The sequence below is a fragment of the Mus caroli genome, unplaced genomic scaffold (assembly GCF_978045245.1).
Source record: "Mus caroli unplaced genomic scaffold, Mus_caroli_1 scaffold_12, whole genome shotgun sequence".
In the NCBI taxonomy this organism is placed as follows: Eukaryota; Metazoa; Chordata; class Mammalia; order Rodentia; family Muridae; genus Mus; species Mus caroli.
In genome coordinates, this window is record NW_028227267.1 from 27473613 (window position 1) to 27493854 (window position 20242).

The following is a 20242-nucleotide window of genomic DNA, read 5'->3' on the forward strand; positions in this document are numbered from 1 at the left end:
CTTTTCATCAATTCGTCTCTCTTGATGCCCACCAGGAGGACACCGACCATCAGGAGAGGCCTCTGCAGAGGTGGCCACAGGCGAGTCAGAATTACAACCACAGCCTTCCTTCCTTGTGACCCAGGCTCACACCAGCTATCATTCCCCAAAGGCAGCCTCTGTAATTGTGTCACCGCAATTGTGGTGAAACTATGCAAATAGGTGCAGGCTCCTTCCTATAATCTAAAAACTGCTCAGAAATGGTCCGCATATCTTCTATACATCACCTGGCTCTGAACTAGAGCTAGATAGAGAGTCAATTTGTACATGGCAGAGTAGTCTAAGAATCCATGTAATAAAATGCTTTAGGTTTTTGTTTTGTTTTGGTTTGGTTTTGGTTTTTCTTTTAGCCCTGGCTGTCCTGGAACTCACTCTGTAGACCAGGCTGACCTCGAACTCAGAAATCCGCCTGCCTCTGCCTCCCAAGTGCTGGGATTAAAGGCGTGCTCCACCACGTCCGGCTGAAGGTTTTATGTAGCTGATACTACTCATATTTTATTTACTTCCTTGCTTGCTTCCAAGTTCAAGGCAGACTCAAGCTAAAATGCTTTCGTTTTTAAATAGAATTTGTGAAAAAAAAATCTAGGTTCTCAGCTAAGTGACAATAACAAGTGACAATGACAAGTGACAATGACAAGTGACAATGACAGTTTTCTTTCTTTTGTGTTTTGTTTCTGTGCCTTCCCAGTCTAGTGCCTACCTGTATATCTGAAAAACCCCAAGTTGTAATCCACTGAAAAAACAATAAAGATTTAAAATTTAGATCTAAAAAGAGCAATTCAACCTGCCTACCATTTTTCCCCCCTGCATCCTTTTCGAGACAGGGTTTCTTGGTATAGGTCCTGGCTGTCCTGGAACTCACTCTGTCAACCAGGCTGACCTCGAACTCAGAAATCTGCCTGCCTCTGCCTTCTGAGTGGTGGGATTAAAGTCATGCGCCACTACTGCCTACTAAGTGTGCTCCAAACAGTCATCACTCACAAACTGCTTCCTGTGGAAACAGATGAGACAGTACATGAGCAGACAACTGTTAGATAGTGCAACAGTGAGGGGGTGTTGGGGAAACGCAAAGATGTGGCCGACACAACACTATATGAAGGTAGGTATACAAGGGATGGGGAGGCCAGACTAGAGAGGTTGGGGTGGCCAGTCATAATGGAAGCTTATCTGATTGTCATGTAGGTCCACTGAATGGGTGGTGTGATGACTATCCCCATGTGTCAACTTGACTATATCTGGAATGAACTGTAATCCAGAAATGGAGGGCACACCGTGATCCAGATCTAGAGACAGGAAGACTCAGGCTTTAGATTCAGATCTTGACATGGGATGACACAGGCTTTTTGATAAGGAACTTGAGGCAGAGTGACCATGGAAAGCTTAGGCCCAGGCAAGGTGGTACATGCCTTTAATCCCAGGAGACTGAGGCAAGCATATCTCTGGGTTCAAGGCCAGCCTGGGACAGAGCAAGTTCCAGATCTAGGCCTAATGGTACACACCTTTAGTCTAGACCATACCTTCTGCTAGAGGCCTTCAAAAGGATGATGGGAGAAGGAAAACTCACTCTTCTTTGCCTGCTTGCATTTACCTGCCAGCACATCTGTTGGAACCTACTTCTTCAGGATTCCAAGTTATGTAGAAGACCAGCTGAAGCTACTGCCTCGTGGGACTGAGCAACTACCAGATTCTTGGACTTCCTGTTCACAGCTGTTGGATTAGTTGAACTGCAGACTGTAAGTCATTACAATAATTTCCTTTAATGTATAGAGATATCCCATAAGTTCTGTGACTCTAGAGAACCCTGACTAAGACAGGTGGTCAGATGTTTTTAGAGAGGACCCAAATGGGAACGAAGACGAGCAGGACCAGGAAGTACGTTTGTCAACCTGGAGTAATTACTGTTTGTCAGTAAGAGCCACCGTGGAGAAGATAGGAGATAGGACAACTCCATAATTCTAGTTTCAATGACAAGGTAGCACCTACAGCCCACAGAAAGGGAAGCAGGTTGGGTGGTAGGACCGAGGCTCAGCCAGTGGCAGGTGCAGAGCCCTACTTGGGAAGGGATGTAAGACAGCAGGGCTGTGGGGTTTGTCTGAAAAAAATGCAGGCTCACTGCTGTGCTACATTGTGTGTTTAGAACCATGGTGTGGGTGGGCTGAGTGGCAGCTTAGGAGGGCTTCAAGTGCCCCTACTATCCTTGTTTAGTAAGGGATTCCTCCCCCCACCCCCATGTGTGTGTGTGTGTGTGGTTTGTGTCATGCTGTGGTAGAGACAAAGTCTATATATGCTGTACAAGTGAACCACATTCTCAGCCAAAACCAATCCCAATTCAGAGAGACTGAGGGAGGGCCAGGGGGATGGCTCAGCAGGGCAGGTAAGGCCTTTGTCTTCAGGTCTGACAGCTGAGTTGCAGCCCTACACACTAGAAGGAGAGAACTACTCCCACAGGTTGCCCTCTGACCCCACCTGCACTACCTCTCGCAACGAATTAACAATTCAATAAATGCAATTAATAATAGTTTGTTTTACTTTGACTCGCTGTAGAGCTCTGGTTGGCTGGAACTCACTATGTAGACCAGGTAGGCCTTGAGCTCACAGAGATCCGGCTCTGAGCGCTGGGATTAAGGAAATGCATCACCTCACCTGGCTAAATAAAGGTAATGAAAATATTTGTAAAGGAGCTCACGGATAAAGGGAGATTTATTAAACCACAGAAAAAATAGGCCTAGAGCTTTGGGTTGATCCAGAGGCTGGAGAGCCCACCTGCTTGGAGACTGTTTCTAGCTTTTGCTTCTCAATGCCAGTGGGCTTTGTTCTCTCCTATTGAAGACTTTCTTGGACTTCTAGCACAACCACTAATGAGAAAAGAGGCTATCTCTGTATGAGCTCCAGTTTTAATGTACCCTTGGGGAAAATATTCTGATTTTCCTGCCTCAGATTACACAAACCCATTTTGTTGGGATTGTTTGTATTTGTTTTTTGTTTGTTTTGCTTTGTTTTGGTTTTTGGTTTTGGTTTTGGTTTGGTTTAGTTAGGTTTGGTTTTTTGAGACAGTTTCTTTGTGTAGCCCTGTGTCTTAGGGTTCCCGTTGCTGAAGAGATACCATGACCAAGGCAACTCTTATAAAGGCAAACATTTCATTGGGTCTGGCTTATATAGCCTCAGAAGTTCAGTCCATTATCATCATGGTGGGGAGAATGGCATTGTTCAGGCAGATTTGGTGCTGGAGGATCAAAGAGTTCTACATCTTGACCCAAAGGCAGCCAGGAGTAAGCTCTCCTTCACACTGGACAGAGCTTGAGCATAGGACCTCAAAGCCCACTCCCACACTGATCAGTGACACACTACCTCCAATAAGGCCACAACTGCTCCAACAAGGCCACAACTGCTCCAACAAAGCCACCACTGCTCTAACAAGGCCAACAACCTAACAATCTCCTAATAGTGCCACTTCCCATGGGCCAAGCACATTCACACCACCACACCCTGGCTGTCCTAGAACTTGCTCTGTAGACTAGGCTGGTCTTGAACTCCTAACAAACCCATTTCTTGGACGGGGATGCTAGGAAAGCACACACAGTCATTCCTCCACCCTGTGGAACAAAAACACATGTGTACACAGCAGGGGACATCCAGATACTTCAGGATGGCAAACCCAGGCATGTGAACCTGAGGCTCACAGAGAGGCACAAAACAGAATCTGTAGATGGTGAATGGCTCAGAAGAGTAGTTGATTGCCTTGATAAAATTAATGAGATGATGTATCCTGGAACGCAAGTCAAGAGATGAACTCACAATTCTTATTCTCAGATAACCCTTCAGCTGCATTTTATAGAAGTGTAACTAGGACCGTACAGTGGAGTTCACAGTTCCAGGATTAATGGTTCTTAAAAGAAAGCTTATCTCAGAACAGTGCATGTAGTGTGGCTGCAGTGAAGTAAAACCCAAGGTGTTCAGTGTGTGTGTGGGTGTGTGGACAAGCACGGCTCTGTGCTTCCCAGACATCCTACCCACACGGCGCTGCTGTCTCCCAGGGCTTTAGCCCACTACGTTCCAACTGTCAAAGTTCCTTCACGCTCGTCTAGAACTGCTTGAACTTTGGACACTCTGTCCAAGTGAAATGCTTTATAAGAAAAATGCAATTCTCGTTTTTATCAGGATTCAGATTCTCTCTCTTTACTTTCCATCCATCATCCATTCCCTCCCTTTGCAACCAGCAGACAGTGTCTTCAGTGAAGCCCTGGCCCACCGTGCCTTCCCTCCTCCCCTCCCCCTCCCTGTGTTCTCAAGCCCTGTGTCCTCCGGATTCCAGTTGCTCTCTTTAAATCCTTTGCTCTCTGTGTTCCCTCGGGTTGGATCCCAGCTTTCGTATGGTTAATTTCTTCTCACTGCCCAACTCTACCTAATCAGAATGGTTTTTCCTGACCACCCAATCAAAGCACCTTATGGGCGGCAAGCTAGCTTAATTGGTGAGGATCTGAGTTCATGCCTTGGAGCCTGAGCACAAAGCTGGGCAGGAGGGGATGCATCTGTCATCTCAGCACCATGACTTTGAGATGGAAGTCAGAGACAGAACAGCACATCAGAAACTCCCAAGCCAGCTGGCCTGGAGTAGCCAAGGATGAGAGCATAACCTTGGACTTCCAATCCTCCAGTTTCCGCCCCCTGAGCTACGGGATTACAGGCATGTGTCACTCGCTCTTGTTCTACATTGCTACAGCTAGAACCCAGGGCTTCCGGTGTGGCAAACAAGCACTCCACCAATAGGAGTACTTCCCTAGGCCGTCCAATACAGTTTTTGCTTATGATATTTTCAATTTATGATGAATTTACTGGGAACAGTCATACATCAAGGAGCCAGCTGTTGGGCTGGAGAGATGGCTCGGCTTCTAGGTAAGAGCACTGATGGCTCTTCCAAAGGTCCTGAGTTCAAATCCCAGCAACCACATGGTGGCTCACAACCATCTGTAATGGGATCTGATGGCCTCTTCTGGTGTGTCTGAAGACAGCTACAGTGTACTTATGTATAATAAATAAACAAATCTTTAAAAAAAAAAAAGGAGCCAGCTATTGCTCAGGTTGTACGAATGGTTTAAATGTGAGTGGAACTCTAAAAAGGAACACTGAATATATTTAAACACTAGCACACATGGGATAAAATAGTAAAAGGAAGAGTACTGTGGGTGGAAGAGGGGTTTAAGTGGGGATGGGGAGCACAGCCAGGGGCGGGGGGAGGAAGGGCAAGTCAACATGAACTGTGTATGAAAATGCCATAGGGAAATCTTTGTAAGCCAACAGCCAAACCACAAGCTTATACCCAAAACCTACAGTATATGCATTGTTCACGACCATGGAGGGTTGGTTGGGTGGTTTGTTGGTTTGTTTCTTGTTTGGTTGGTTTTGGTTTTGGTTTTGAAATGGTCTCACAAGCTTTGGCTGACCTGGAACTGGTAATATAGACCATGCTGGGCTCTAACTCGCAGAGATTTTCTTGCCTCTGCCTCATGAATGCTGGAATTAAAGATGCACATGACGACCCTAGGCCATAGTGGTTTTATAGAATGATTACAGTAGGGACTGGGGCTCTGTATGAGGTCCTACCTGTGTCTTTACATTTGGAGGAGGTGGGAACCCTTTGGGAGAGATCTTTTTTCACAGGAAGGTCGTCACTACCAGGAAGAGCCAACATTGCTTTAGTGAATAGTGAGCAAAAGAACAAGGCTGTTTATTTGTCTTTGAGACAGGGTCTTGTAAAAGAGACCATTCTGGTCTTGAATGTCCAGCCTCACTCCTGCTCCCGCCTTCCAGGTGCTGGACTTGCAGGTCAGAACTGCCATAGCCTAGCGCAGAACAAATATTTTTTTATTTTGCCTTCAATCTTCAGTCAAGGATAGAATTTTGGCGCAGGTTCGTGATACCAAAAATCTGACTTATGTGGTTGATATTTTTAATTGTTATGTCGTTTGTTCTCACTGCTAGTTCTTCCAAAAGATTTTTGGGGACGGCACCCAAGTCAGGTGGTTCATGACCCGTTATAACTCCAGCTCCAGAGAAATCCAATCCTTCTTCTAGACTCTACTGGAACCCATGCTCACAGGCCCATGCATACCCAGACACATGCATATGTTCATAGATAAAGAGTAATAAGAGATAAATCTTAAAGTTGGGGCTGGAGAGATGGCTCAGTGGTGAAGACCATGTGTTGCTCTTGCAGAGGACAGGGTGGTTTGTAGGAAGCATAGCCACATCAGTAACTCCAGGTCCAGGGTTGTACATTCTCTTCTGACCTGCAAAGGTACCAGGCAGGCAAATGATGGACATACACACATGCAAGCAAAGTGCTCATGCACATAAAATAAAAATAAATAGAAAAATTTAAAATAGATAAATTTATAAATAAACAAATAAATCTAGGCTATCAAGATGGCTCAGTGGGTAGTGACACTTGCTTCTAAACACGATGACCTGAATCTGTACTCGGAACCCACATGGTGGAAAGAGACTCCTGAAACTTGTCCTCTGACGCTACACACACACCATGGCACATGTGCTCTTACACACACCTACACACACACACTACAAGTTATAAAATGAAATAACAATTAAAAAAGAATCTGATCATGTGCTGGGTCTGTAGTCCACGATCTGTTGTACACCAGAACTGAAGAGGCAGAGGCTGTATCGTGAGACTAAATATTAAATATTGAATCACCTAACTAGAAGTACCTTTCCAAATCTAAAAGGCAAGGCCTATTCTTCAACGTATTAATTATTTTTGCATATAAAACATGTGTTATTCATACAACTTTGTTTACATAAGGCAATTAAGTTGCTGATGTGCCACAGACTGAGTGAGCAGTGTCCCTTATTCACAGGACAATTTGTCTCATGCTTTTATTTATGGGCCTCTAGATGTCAGCTATTTTTTAATGACACATGAAAGAACTTTACACAGAATAAACATCGGCATTTGTATCTTTTTTTCCTGAATTTTATTTTGCTAAAAAGAATCCACACGGACCAAAAAGAAAGGAAAATAAAGAAAAAGAAAACCATGCAAAATAGTTTTATGCACACCTCTAACATACTATATTCCAACTTCAGAAAACTTACCAAAAAGAAAGGAAGAAGACCCCAAAGCAAGAATGCTAGGGTTGAAAGTTCACATTACAAAGGCTAGATTGCTAACACAAACACTGCCGATACAAGCCATTCTACTCAAAAGGTGAGTGTTTATCAGCATATTAGATTAATGCCAAGAATAAGAAAACAAGACAAACTGTAGTCCTCCTATGCAATAGTAAAGATGTGATGTTAGCCTATCGACATACAGCCTTAATCTTAACACTATGCATGCTCACCCTGTGGACCATTCTTGAAACTGGCTTCTTCTCTGCTACCTTTATATTGGTTTTTGGCAGTGCTGGGGACCAAAGCTAGAGAATCCTAAATTCTAGGAAAATTCTGTACCACTGAATTACACCCAGCCTCTAAAATGTTGTTTTGTATTTAAAAAATAAGAGTCATTTAAATATATATATAAGCTATTAAATATTTGTTTAAAATTATTTAATATAGGATATGGTGATGCTTTCCTTTGGGATATTTTGATTTCCTTCTTAAGGATCCTACAAAAAAGGATAATGATTACACAGGAGCAGTGTCTGGGATCATGTATAAAACCTTTAAAAAGACATTTTGGAAATATAATGGTAGGGGTTTTTATTTTCCTTCCTCAAGATCAGTTCCTAATCATTTAATAGATTTTTTTTTAAAAAATCAACTGCCTAGAAGCCTTCTGTTTAGTCAGCAAGCTCCATGTCCCTGAATATCTGAAATTTCCAAAAATAACAGACTACACAAGGTACTGTTCTGCATGTCTGGACAAACCTCTGAGCTGTCCCAGCAGAATGCACTCAGCCTGGAGTTTTGCATAAAAAGTAAAGAAGAGCTGTTTGGTAGGAGCATAGCTCTGACCTTCCCTGGTGCTGCCTGGGCGGAATTGGTGATTCCACACTAACTATGGACTTCCTACTACACAATGTCTAACTAATCCAGAGTCTTCCAGGGAGGAGAGACCGGTAAGTAGGAGGATGGATGGTCTCTTGAAAGTCTTAGTTCTCAAAAGAAGAGTTTGAATGCATTCCTATAAAACATTTCAAACGTGCAAAGTGGAAAATCCAAAACAGGTTGGAGGAGAGAAGGGCAGTGGTTGGTAGAGTGCCTACATACTGTGCACCAATGAGAAACACACACATACACACACACACATACACACACAACCTGCTTCAATGCCATTTTCAATGAACATCCTTCCTAACAGCACTTCCTAGAAAGGAAAGTGATTGCACCATCTCGAAACCCAAAAGGGAAGCCACATTCTTTACTTCTAAATAGCTTTACCAAGCTCACCTAACTCCATGTATATGTAAAAGAGTCACCTGTATTGTTATAGAGTCTGAAGGCCAGGTCTATTTCAATAAATATTCTAAAGCCAGTCAACGATTTTCAAAATATTGGCCCAAATGGCAAATGCAGCTTTCCCTCCTTGCAGCAGTCAGCATGAGTATATACTTCCTGTGCTGCACTTAAAGGAACAGGTTAAGGGGATGGTGCAGCTCTGGAGGTGGGAGGTCCTGCAGCCCATGCATTCTTCCTGAGGTTAGCAGAGCACCCTCTCTCCATGAGCATGCGCGCAGGTGCTCCAGGGAGCCTGTTCTACCATCCTGTTTGATGCTGTCTCTCTTTTTCCCACTGAGCCTATTTGAGGGTGGGGCTGAGGAAGATATTTGTGAGCTGTTGTGGGTAGGGGGTGAAATACATGCACAGAACACTCCCGCTCAGAACCCTCTTAAAGCAAAACAAAGGCTAAAACCCCACCCACAGTCCTTTTCAAACCTCTTCTCATACATTGTAAAGCAAAACTGGAGAAACCCAATTTCACTTTCCCTTAACAATTCATAAAGGAGCAAAGCCTTCCAGGGACTTTAGATATTTCAGAGGGAAAGAGGGGGAGATGCAGAGAAAGCTCATCTTTTCTCCCCTGTCTGTGGCATGAGCCAAAGACCTCTCCAGAGCCTTTTCACTTGCCCAGTGGTGGCCCGCCATTGCCTCAGACGCCTGGGCTCCCCTTATATGTTTCAAGTTTGTTCAACATCTGAAGTCTGATGTGCAGAGGTAACTCTGTGATGCTAATGGAGCAACTCTTCCTTATTTGGTGAGGAAAGCCCAATGGGTCTTAGCTAAGGAGCTCTCAGTGCCGGCTCTAAAAATATCCGCACAGCAAACACTGCTTGGCACATTGTTGTGCTTGCCAAGGATCGCTCCAGAGCTCTGCTGCACACTTTTGATCCTCCATAACTGCCCAGGGCTCTGTCCCCACACTGGCAACAGACATGGCCAGCGAGTCTTTGATTTTTGAACATTGGTTTTTTTTTTTGTTTGTTTGTTTGTTTGTTTTTCACTGTTGATTTCTTGGAGTCATTTCCCCAAAATCTGAAGTCCAATTCCAGCCATGGATTAATTACTAGCTGGGTTTAGAATCTTCTTTTGGCTTCTAGTCTGAACTACAATAATACACAATCTGTGTATACAAGAAAAGACTAAGGTTAGACTTCAAAAGGGCTCAACCATTTTCTCTCGTCCCCCTTCCCTCCCAGAAGAAACAACATCAGCTTCTTTGACTCCTTCGTCATCAGTAGCAGGAGCAGCCTGGGCTTGGCCCACACCAGCCACTCTGGGCTCCTACACGTTGATGGCATGTGCGTGCTTCTTGCACAGTGGTTTGTCTTTCTTAGAGTAGAATGGCTGACCCTCCAGATTCACGTGGCAGACCTGGAAGGGAAGACAGAGTCACCTTTTAGTCAAATGCACTGTGGCACCTAAACAGGAGAAACAGCCTGGTTTTTTATCCCCTCTGCTACAAAGTCTAATGACTGAACCAACTGTGTAGGTTGAACCATATAACATGAACATGAAGATGTCCAAGGGGTTGAGGATATAGCCAGTTGCATGGCCATCATGCATAAAGTCCTGGCTTTGATTCCCAGAGCCACGTAAACTAGGCTTGTTGGGATGCCTCTAATCCTATGCTGGTGAGGTGTTAGGAGAAGGGCATCCGAGCTACCAAGACTCTGTCTATAAACACATAAATAATTACCAAAATAAAAGACTTTTAAAAAGCATGGACTGGCCGGGCGCGGTGGCGCACGCCTTTAATCCTAGCACTTGGGAGGCAGAGGCAGGCGGATTTCTGAGTTCGAGGCCAGCCTGGGCTACGGAGTGAGTTCCAGGACAGCCACGACTACACAGAGAAACCTTGTCTTGAAAAACCAAAAAAAAAAAAAGAAAAGCATGGACTGAAACTCAAGTGAATGAAATCTAGTGGAACAGAGAATATATGCAATAAAGATGTCTAATTCATGCTATGCTATGATATATGTCCTAATTGAATGTGTATCGTTGACACGGGCACAGGTAAGAAAAGGACCCCCAATAACACAGATCCATAGGAATAGCAAAGATGTCCCCTGGTCAGGCTCAGTAAAAAGGTAAAGCATCCCCTGGTCTGTGTCCAGATTATGGTTGTTTGAATGAAATTGGCCTTGATAGGCCTGTAAGGAGTGCACTGTTAGGGAGTGTGGCTTTGTTGGAGGAACTGTGTCACTGAGGGTGGGCTTTGAGTTTTCAGATGATCAAGCCAGGCCCAATGTTACTGTCTTCCTGCTGCCTGATGATCCAGATGTACAACTCCCAGCTACCTCTTTAGCACCATGTCTGCCTGCATGCGACCATGCTTCCTGTCATGACAATAATGGACTAAACCTCTGAACCTGTAAGCTAGCCCCTTTCCTTTATAAGAGTTGCTACGGTCATGGTGTCTCTTCACAGCAATAGAAACCCCAGCTAAGACACTGACCATGTGTGGGAAATGTGGACCACGGCTTCCTTCTGGATATGTACAGCCTGAGACTGTTCCCCTATAGATATTAGCTAAACATGCCTCCTTGTTTAGCTGTATATGATAACCTGGCCTCTTCAATCAGACATATAAAATAAACTCAGTTTCCAAACTGATGCTGGTGCCTCTCCATCAGAGAGCATGGCCCATCCAATCCCAGCTTTTCTGTACATGTATGTACCTGTTGTTTCTTCATTCCTTTTTTTGTTTTGTTTTGTTTTTTGAGACAGGGTTTCTCTGTGTAGCCCTAGCTGTCCTGGAACTCACTTTGTAGACCAGGCTGGCCTCGAACTCAGAAATCCGCCTGCCTCTGCCTCCCGAGTGCTGGGATTAAAGGCGTGCACCACCACGCCCGGCCTGTTTCTTCATTCCTTGTTTCACTAGTAAGGTCAATCCCTAAGTCATGAAAGGTTGCAGCACTATCCAAAATATATATAGAACCAGTACTAGTTAACAAGTCAATGCCCACAAAACAGATCAACCTTTAAGGAAATACTATTAGTAAACTAAGAAAGCATCAAAGATTGTACACATTAAATAATTAAGTGGAAGGAGAAAAGATCTCTCAGAGATAGCATCCCTATTAACATAACAAACTAGATAAGACAAACCCTCAATATCTTGTCACCCTTAACATTTCATGAGGGTAGCCAAAAGAGTAAAGAAATTACCCAGTTAAAAAAAATGCAAAAGTGTCCAAAGGGAATGAGGCCTATTTATGTACTACTAGGGACATATTGATACAATTTCTTTCAGAAGGAAGATAATTATATACATTTTTTTTTTTTTTTTTGGTTTTTTGAGACAGGGTTTCTCTGTATAGCCCTGGCTGTCCTGGAACTCACTTTGTAGACCAGGCTGGCCCCGAACTCAGAAATCCGCCTGCCTCTGCCTCCCGAGTGCTGGGACTAAAGGCGTGCGCCACCACGCCCGGCAATTATATACATTTTTGTGATACACATTTCAATGGGATTCTATCATGGTGGGGAAAAGGCCAGTCAAGCATGGAAAATTACATTCAGGAAGCACACACACACACACATATACACACACACATACATATATAGACATGTATATATGTATATAAAGTTTTATGTCTCCATGATAAAGATATAGAGCATTATCTGAAACTGAAGACATTCTGGAAAGAAGGGACCTAATTAATCCTGCTGAGGTCACTGTGGCTTATTTAATTCTCACAAAATCTTCATGGGGGTAGATCTATCTGCCTTTTCTTCGTTTCATAGTTTAAAAACCGGGACTCACAGAGCCCAGATGTTTTTACCTAACTCACAAGCCTGGTAAACTGTAGAGCTGGGAATTATGTCCAGGGCTGTAAGAACCTAGTTCCACGCTTCTTATTTCTGAACACCTCAGCCAACTAGACTGTATTTACTTGAAATGGCTCTACACTTTTGGCTTTGTTCAGAGGTAATCCTCTGAAATGTCTGAGGTGTTGGGTTTCCAGTATGTGAACTCCACTCCATGTGGGCAAAATGCTAACATGTAAGAGTGGGCTTGGAAGTCACTCTGACTAGGCCCCATTCCATTGAGCCATCCCTGTTGGGGAGCAGAATTGGAAGCTACATCTAGACACTGAATAAGCCTGTTGTCAAGGTGACAGAATCTAGAATCACCCGTGAGGGGCTGTCTTGATTACATTAATTGACGTGGGAAAACCCATCTTACTTGTGGGTGAGACCATTCCCTAGGCATGGACGGCATCGTAGAGAAGATGCAGTCATCACTCTCTCTGACTGTGACCAGCTGCGCCCACCATCCACTCCGGGATGGGCTACGTCATGACCTAAGATAAAGCCTCTTCTCTAGTAAGTTGCTTTTTCAGAGTATTTTATCACAGCAACAGAAAAGTAACTAAGATGAATTTTTCTGGGTAGAAAAAAATTTTGCTCCTAGTTGAGCTTGAGGCCCATTCAGACAAAGGTTGGAAAGGGGTTTCCTAACAGCCCAGTTGGGGAAGTTATACTTGGATTACATGGGGTGTCTAGTGGTCCATGGGAGCTAATACTCAGAAAAAACAACAGCAATGTTGCATGAACCAGGTGTTATGATTTGGAGGTAGTTTGCCTCCTGAAGGCCCGTGTATTGGAAGCTCACCCTGATCTTAGCCTTATAGCCTTTCTTTCCTCTCTCTCTCTCTCCCTCTCTCCCTCCTCTCTCTTTCTTTCTCTCTTTCCTTCACACTTTAGATTTGAGAAATTGCTGGCTTGTTGCATTCCCAAACTGCTCATAACTGTTAGCTCATTTTTCTGTCAACATTCTAGATTCCATAACAGTGGATGGAAACTTGCTCTGGGATACTCTTACTCCCCAAATTCCAGGAATATTTGGCAAGCTGAATTCCTCTAAGGAATGTCTATGAGGTCCAGTGAGATGCTCGGCAGGCAAAAAACACTTGCTGTACAAGCCTGGTCACCTGAGTCCAATCCCTGTGACCCACGTAAAGGTAAAAGGAAAGAACTGAGCCCAGAAAGTTTTCCTTTGACCTCCACACTCATGCCACGCCCTAGACATTCTACACTCACAGACACATATCATTCATGCACATATACTAACTCACTGACACATATCGTTCATACACATAGACTACACTCACTGACACATATCGTTTATGTACATATATTTAATACAATACTAATAAAGTTTAATTTTTAAAAATATACTTTAATAATAATAAAGTTTAAAAAAGAAAGAAATGTGGGAGAGAGAGAGATGGCTCATCAGAGAACCCAAGTTCAGTTCCTAGCATCCACTTCAGGCAGCTCATAACTACTTATGACTCCAGCTCAAGGAACACTGACACCTTCTTTTGCCTCTGCAGACATTTACATTCACACACACACACACACACACCCCACCCCACAATAATTTAAAATGGTAAGAATTATACACATAATGTGTGTGTGTGTGTGTGTCTGTGTGTGTGTGTGTGTGTGTGAATAACCAGGAGGCTGGGTAGTGCACACCTATAGTTCCAGCCCTTTCTCGGGAGGTAGGGGCCAGAGGTTTGGTAGTTTTTCAGTTTACTTCAGTTTATTGGCTTTTGTGGGCCATTACAAGTCCCCATGTGGTCCTTGGTTAAATACTGAGTTCAAGAGACCAGCCTGAGCTACGTGAGATTTTGTCTCAAAAAATTTTTTTAAATGTGCTATATTGGGCTGGTGAGATGGCTCAGCAGTTAAGAGCACCGACTGCTTTTCCAGAGGTCCTGAGTTCAATTCCCAGCAACCACATGGTGGCTCACAACCATCTGAAACAGGCTCTGATGTCCTCTTCTGGTGTATCTGAAGACAGCTTCAGTGTACTCATATAAATAAAATAAATACATCTTTTAAAAAAAAGAAAAAAATGTGCTATATCCTATGATTTAACTGAAGAAGGAAGAGTGCAACCATAAGAGAACTAGTTTGAATCTTTCTTATTGTTTGGTTTAATTGGCTTTTTGGCTTGTTGATTTTTTTGTTGTTGTTTTGTCTTTAAATTATTATTATATTATTATTATTGTGTGTGCAGGTTAAAAATCATATGAAAGGCTGGGCGTGGTGGCGCACTCCTTTAATCCCAGCACTCGGGAGGCAGATGCAGGCGGATTTCTGAGTTCGAGGCCAGCCTGGTCTACAAAGTGAGCTCCAGGACAGCCAGAGCTATAAAGAGAAACCCTGTCTCGAAAAAAAAAAAATATGAAAATATGTACTCATTAAAAATGACTTGGAAGCTAGGCAGTGTAGCATGAACTTATAATCCCATCACTTGGGAGGCTGAGGCAGGAAGATTACTTCAACTTCAGGGAAAGTTATGTAGTGAGACCTTTTTGCAGACAAAAACAAAGTGATTTAGAGCCAAGCTTGGTGGTGCATGCTAGCATTCCCAGAACTCAAGAGGCTAGCCTGGGCTAACAAATAAGGCAGGGATTTGGAAATGTAGACTGATAGAAAGAAGAACCTTGAGAAAGAGGAGGAAGAAGAGGGGATGAAAGAAGATAGGGAAGAGAAAGAGGAGGAGGAAAATATGATTTATGGATTTAGTAAATGGCAGATCACTTGTCTAACGCATATAGAGCTCTGGGTCAATCCTTAGCCTAAGAAAGGAAGGGAGGGAGAAAGGAAGAGAAGGCAGAGGTAGGCCCAAAGTTTTCCACCTAAAGATTTCTTCCCAAACACTAGAACCATGTTCTACTCCAGTGTCTCCATAGGGCAGTGAGAACCTCATGGGGCTGGCTCAAGAGGAATCTCCATGTCACTTTCCAAGGGACAAGATCTGCCCAGTTTCTCTTGGCAAATCAGCTTGTGCATTGCTATGGGTCTCTCTCTTGTCTTAACCCTCTAGAACTTTGTTCTGCCCCAAGCCTTACTTCCTTCCTGCTTCTGTTGTAGAACTTCTGTGATTCCAGCACAGCAGACTCAAGGGAGTGGTCCCTCCATGGCCTCTGCCATGGCTCCCTCTCCAAGTAGCACACCCTCTGTCTCTTCAGCCTCTACGCCTCTTCCTGGACCTTCTCCAGGTCTGCTGGATCCTTCTAGACACTGGGCATCCAGACTTGTAATCAGTGTCAAGCAAGCTGAGGCTTGAAATTAAGAGTCAAAGCTCTATGCTCTGCCTGGCTAAGCCCCAGCTATGCAGGAGGCTATCCTAAAGGCAGCACGTTGGCAATTTTTTTGAGAAGTCCTGATATATTTAAAGATGTTTTAAAAGCAACTAAAGAATTCATTCAAAGGATGTTAAAAGTGGTAAAGATCTGAACCACAATCCCAACACTTGGTAGAGGCAGGTGGATTTCTGAATTCAAGGCCAGCCTGGTCTCCAGAGTGAGTTCTCAGACATCCAGGGCTACACACAGAAATCTCACACTAAGAAACAAAAAACAACACAAGAAATTCATATACTGAGACTAGGCACAATGGAGCATGCCTACAGTTCAAGCTGCCTGAGAGGCTATGGTAGAAGGATCCTAGGAACTCAGGGATTAAAGGCCAGTCTAGACAGTGCAGCAAAGCCACCCTAAACAAGCAGGTTTATGTTCTGAAGTCTCAAACCCTCAGACCTCCAACCTACCCAGTGCATTAGGCTTAGCAAGGAGTCCACATGAAAACAAAGTCTTTGCAGATGTAATTAAGATGTCAGTTAAATGAGGTCATACTAAGAAGGGCATGGTGGTGCCCACCTTTAATCTCAGCACTCAGGAGGCAGAAGCAGGCAGATCTCTAAGTTCCAAGGTTAGCCTGGTCTACAAAGGGAATACCAGGACAGCCAGGGGCTACACAGACAAACCCTGTTTAGAGGAGGGGGAATAAAATTATACAGGAGGAAGGAAGCCTTTGCTTCAATACGACTTGTAGCCTTTTAAGAGAGGAGATGGCTGCAGAGGCAGATACATACACAGAGGAGAAACCATATGAAAATACAAATATGGGGCTGGAGAGATGGCTCAGCAGTTAAGAGCACTGACTGCTCTTCCAGAGGTACTGAGTTCAATTCCCAGCACCACATGGTGGCTCACAATCATCTGTAATGAGATCAGATGCCCTCTTCTGGTGTGTCTGAAAACAGCTACAGTGTACTTACATACAATAAATAAATACATCTTAAAAAAAAAAAGAAAATACAAATATGACTTGGGAGGTAGAGACAGGGAGATCAGAAGTTCAAGGTCACTGGGCATAATGGTGCACGCCTTTGATACCAGAACTTGGGAGGCAGAGGCAGGTGGATCTGTAAAAGTGCCAGTTCAGTCTGGTCTACATAGTGAGTTCCAGGACAGCCAGAGCTACATAGTGAGACCCTGTGAAAACAAAATAAAAAGAAGTTCATAGTCATCTAGACTTAGCTAGAAACCCTGACCACACATACACACACACATACACACACATACACACACATACACACCACACACACACACACACACACACATACACACACATACACACCACACACACACCACACACACACCACACACACACACACATACACACACACCACACACACACACATACACACACACACCACACACACACACACACACACACACACACACACACACGACATTTAATGTAACAGTGGAAGCAAAGACTAGAATGCTGTAATTAGCTAAGGAATGGAGAGTGTGGCTGTCTATAAACCCTTTGATTTTTTTATTTCTGTCCTGCTGAACTGTGAGAGGTGTGATGTTAGTATAATACTGTGCCTATTCTTATAATACCCAAGGGAACTAATACACAGTGAACATAAGGTACCCCACAAATAATGGGGGGAAAATTTAAGTGTAGAACTCAAAACATATGGCAGTAAACTTAATGACTAGGAATAGTCTCCATCCTAAGTGCCTAACAGGTTATCTGGGCTTAACCAGCACAGACGTCAGTCTGTCTGTCTGTCTAATCTTATCTATCTATCTATCTATCTATCTATCTATCTATCTATCTATCGACATAGCTTCCTATATCCAAAGCTGGCCTTGAGTTCACTGCGGATAATCTTGGACTTCCAATTCTCCAGACTCCATCTCCCAATGATTATATGTGTATGCTACCACAGTTGGTTTTTATGATGCTTGAGATTGAACCAGGGCTTCACGCATGTCTACAGCACAGATCTGTCATATCTCCCCCAAATTCACCTCAAGTAACTCTGGTTCTTAAAATACTAATAGTACATTCATTTTCCTAAATAAACTTAAGCCAGTTAACCTACGTTACAGGGCTTTATTAGGGACGAGCAATTCCTGTCTCCAACTCTAGTCTGAATAGTGGTAAACAGTCTCACAGTCTCACCTCAGCTGAAAGCCCTCGAAAGGGAAGGTCAGTCTCCTAAGCAAGATACCCTGCTGCTTCAGCTAACTGCACTCAGTTAATAGTTAATCTCAGGCTTATCTGCTGGCCGCTGTACATAAAGACCAGAACCACTTAGGAAAGGAAAGTGATACTCAGTCCTGCTTTCTAAAGGGATAAGGGAAACCTTATCTCAGCTTTCCATAGACCTAGTCAATAAGCCGAGCACTGGTTCACAGGACAGTCTTCACTCCATCTCATAACCAAGGCAGCATATAACCTTGGGAAGCCACCTGCCATAGAAAACGGCACCGTTTGCCGCCCTCACCATCGCTGGTAAGACAACATGCTGGTTCTCCAAATCTTACAGTGCTTTGCTGCTTTTGGCCTCTCCATGACCATCAGTCATACAGCTCTCTTCACCTGTGATGTATCAAGACGCGGCATTTGCAAACTTTAGGAATCATTCCGGCACCAGAATGCCACAGTTGCATCCTTGTGTGTTAAGGGGTTGCCAGCTAGGCTGCACTTTGTCCCTTCTAGCCCCTTCTCTGATGGTTGGAACTCCAGGATAGAAACATACCGCACAAATGAAGCAGGTATCATGCCAGGTGTGCCCCAGGGCCTCGATAAACTTGTCACCAGCTTCCACAGGGAAATCGCATCCATGGCACTTGGTGCTGAACAGGTTGATGTAGTCTAAAATAAAAGTCAGCATGAGACAGGCAAAGAACAGTCAGCCACATAGACCCGACACCAGGACACTCCATTGCAGTAGGCTTGGCGCGGTGGCCTGGTCATCTCACAGACAAAACACACTCTCACGGCTGACTGCTGTTTCGCTCTTTTGATAAATTGTACCAATGGTGTGTTGACTCAGACTTGAGCTCACCTACCTACCATCTTGTGCTAGTTTGATATGTAAGTTCTTTCTGGAATTGTCATGAAGTTTTTTGCGGGTAATTGTTTCTTTTGGGTCTGCCTCCTCTGATAGCTCAAAAGAAGTCAATACTCGAATGGAAACTTAAAAAAATATTCCTCAGCACCCAATCACTAGCTTATTTTGGAAGAATGAGGATCTTTAAGATTTTCTTTTCCGCCAGGCGGCGGTGGTGGAAAATGCCTTTAATCCCAGCACTTGGGAGGCAGAGCCAGGCAGATTTCTGAGTTCAAGGCCAGCCTAGTCTACAAAGTGAGTTCCAGGACAGCCAGAGCTACACAGAGAAACCCTGTCTTGAAAAAACAAACAAACAAAAGATTTTCTTTTCTTTTTTTTCTTTTAGATTCTATTTTATTTTTAGGTGTGTGTGTGTGTGTATGTACATGAGTCCAGGTATCTACAGAGGTCAGAAAATGTTGAGGGATCCCCTGGAGCTGGGATTACGGGCTGCTAAATCTCATTGTGTGGGTGATGGGAACAGAACTTGGGAGCTCTGAAGAGCATGCACTCTTTTTGTTGTTGTTTGTTTGTTTGTTTGTTTGTTTTCAAGACAGCATTTCTCCGTGTAGCCCTGGCTGTCCTGGAACTCAGAGATCCTCCTGCCTCTGCCTCCCAAATGCTAAAAATAAAGGCAGGTGCCACAGTCACCTGCCACCACCAATCAGGCAGTATGTGCTCTTAATGGGTAAGCTATCTCTCTAGGCTCAGACTCTTTTAAGGTTTGGTTTTTTTTAAATTGTTAATTATGTAGATAAGTCTGTAGGGGTATTATATGCATATAAGTGCAGGTTCCCATGGAGACCATAAAGTTAGGGCCCCTAGAACTGGAGTTCAGACAATTATAAGCTATCTGACATGGGTGCTAAGAAGTGACCTTGGGTTCTCTCTGAGAACTGCATATGTTCTTAGCCACTGAACCATCTCTGTAGCCCATCTTTAAGACTTTTTTGTAATTTTAGAATGGTGTTTGCTTGACCGTTCTCCTGTCACTGGGCATTCATGTTGGCAACAAGATTTTACTATTGTAAACAATATTTGAGTGACTCTACAGGGATATGTCCTTCCCCTCCCCCTACCAAGGGAGATAACACTACAACACACTATCCATAATGCTTCCAGAGGTTACGTTCACAAAGATGGTGCCGTGATGCGAACCTGTCCCTGAGTTCACTTGTTGGAAGCCTCCTCCTTGCAGCAATAATGTTTGAGAGGCAGAGCCTAAAGAGAGGTATTTAGGTTTTTTGGATGAATTAATGTCATTATTGAGGGAATAGGTTCAGGAGAAGTGAGGTTCTTATAAAATGAGCCTGGTCTCCTGTAACCTATTTTCTTTCTCTTTTTTTTGCCCCTCCACCTTCTACATGGCATGATGTAGGAAGACCTTTAACAGATGGGGCCTCTTGACCTTGGATTTCCCAGTCTTCAGAAGAACAAGCCAAATAGATTTCTGTTCATTATAAATCACTCTGCTCCAGACATGTGGCTACACTGGAACAAGATGGACCAAGACAGGCAACG

At 43.8% G+C, this 20242-nt stretch overlaps 1 protein-coding gene across 3 annotated transcripts in view; it reads right to left on the bottom strand.

The window, feature by feature from the left end:
• Positions 1-5853: 5853 nt before the first annotated feature.
• The window catches only part of Ldb3 (LIM domain binding 3), a 64900-nt gene continuing 50511 nt past the window's right edge, over positions 5854-20242 (bottom strand). The window contains exons 15-16 of one of the 3 annotated variants that reach the window (XM_085828549.1): positions 18368-18483; positions 5854-9873 (exon numbers count right to left, since the gene is read on the bottom strand). In XM_085828549.1, coding sequence (XP_085684675.1) covers positions 9784-9873; positions 18368-18483 — 206 coding nt within the window. In that variant the 3' untranslated portion in view covers positions 5854-9783. The remainder of the gene's footprint in view (positions 9874-18367; positions 18484-20242) is intronic. The other 2 variants (XM_021181351.2, XM_021181354.3) reach the window with 2 other exon arrangements.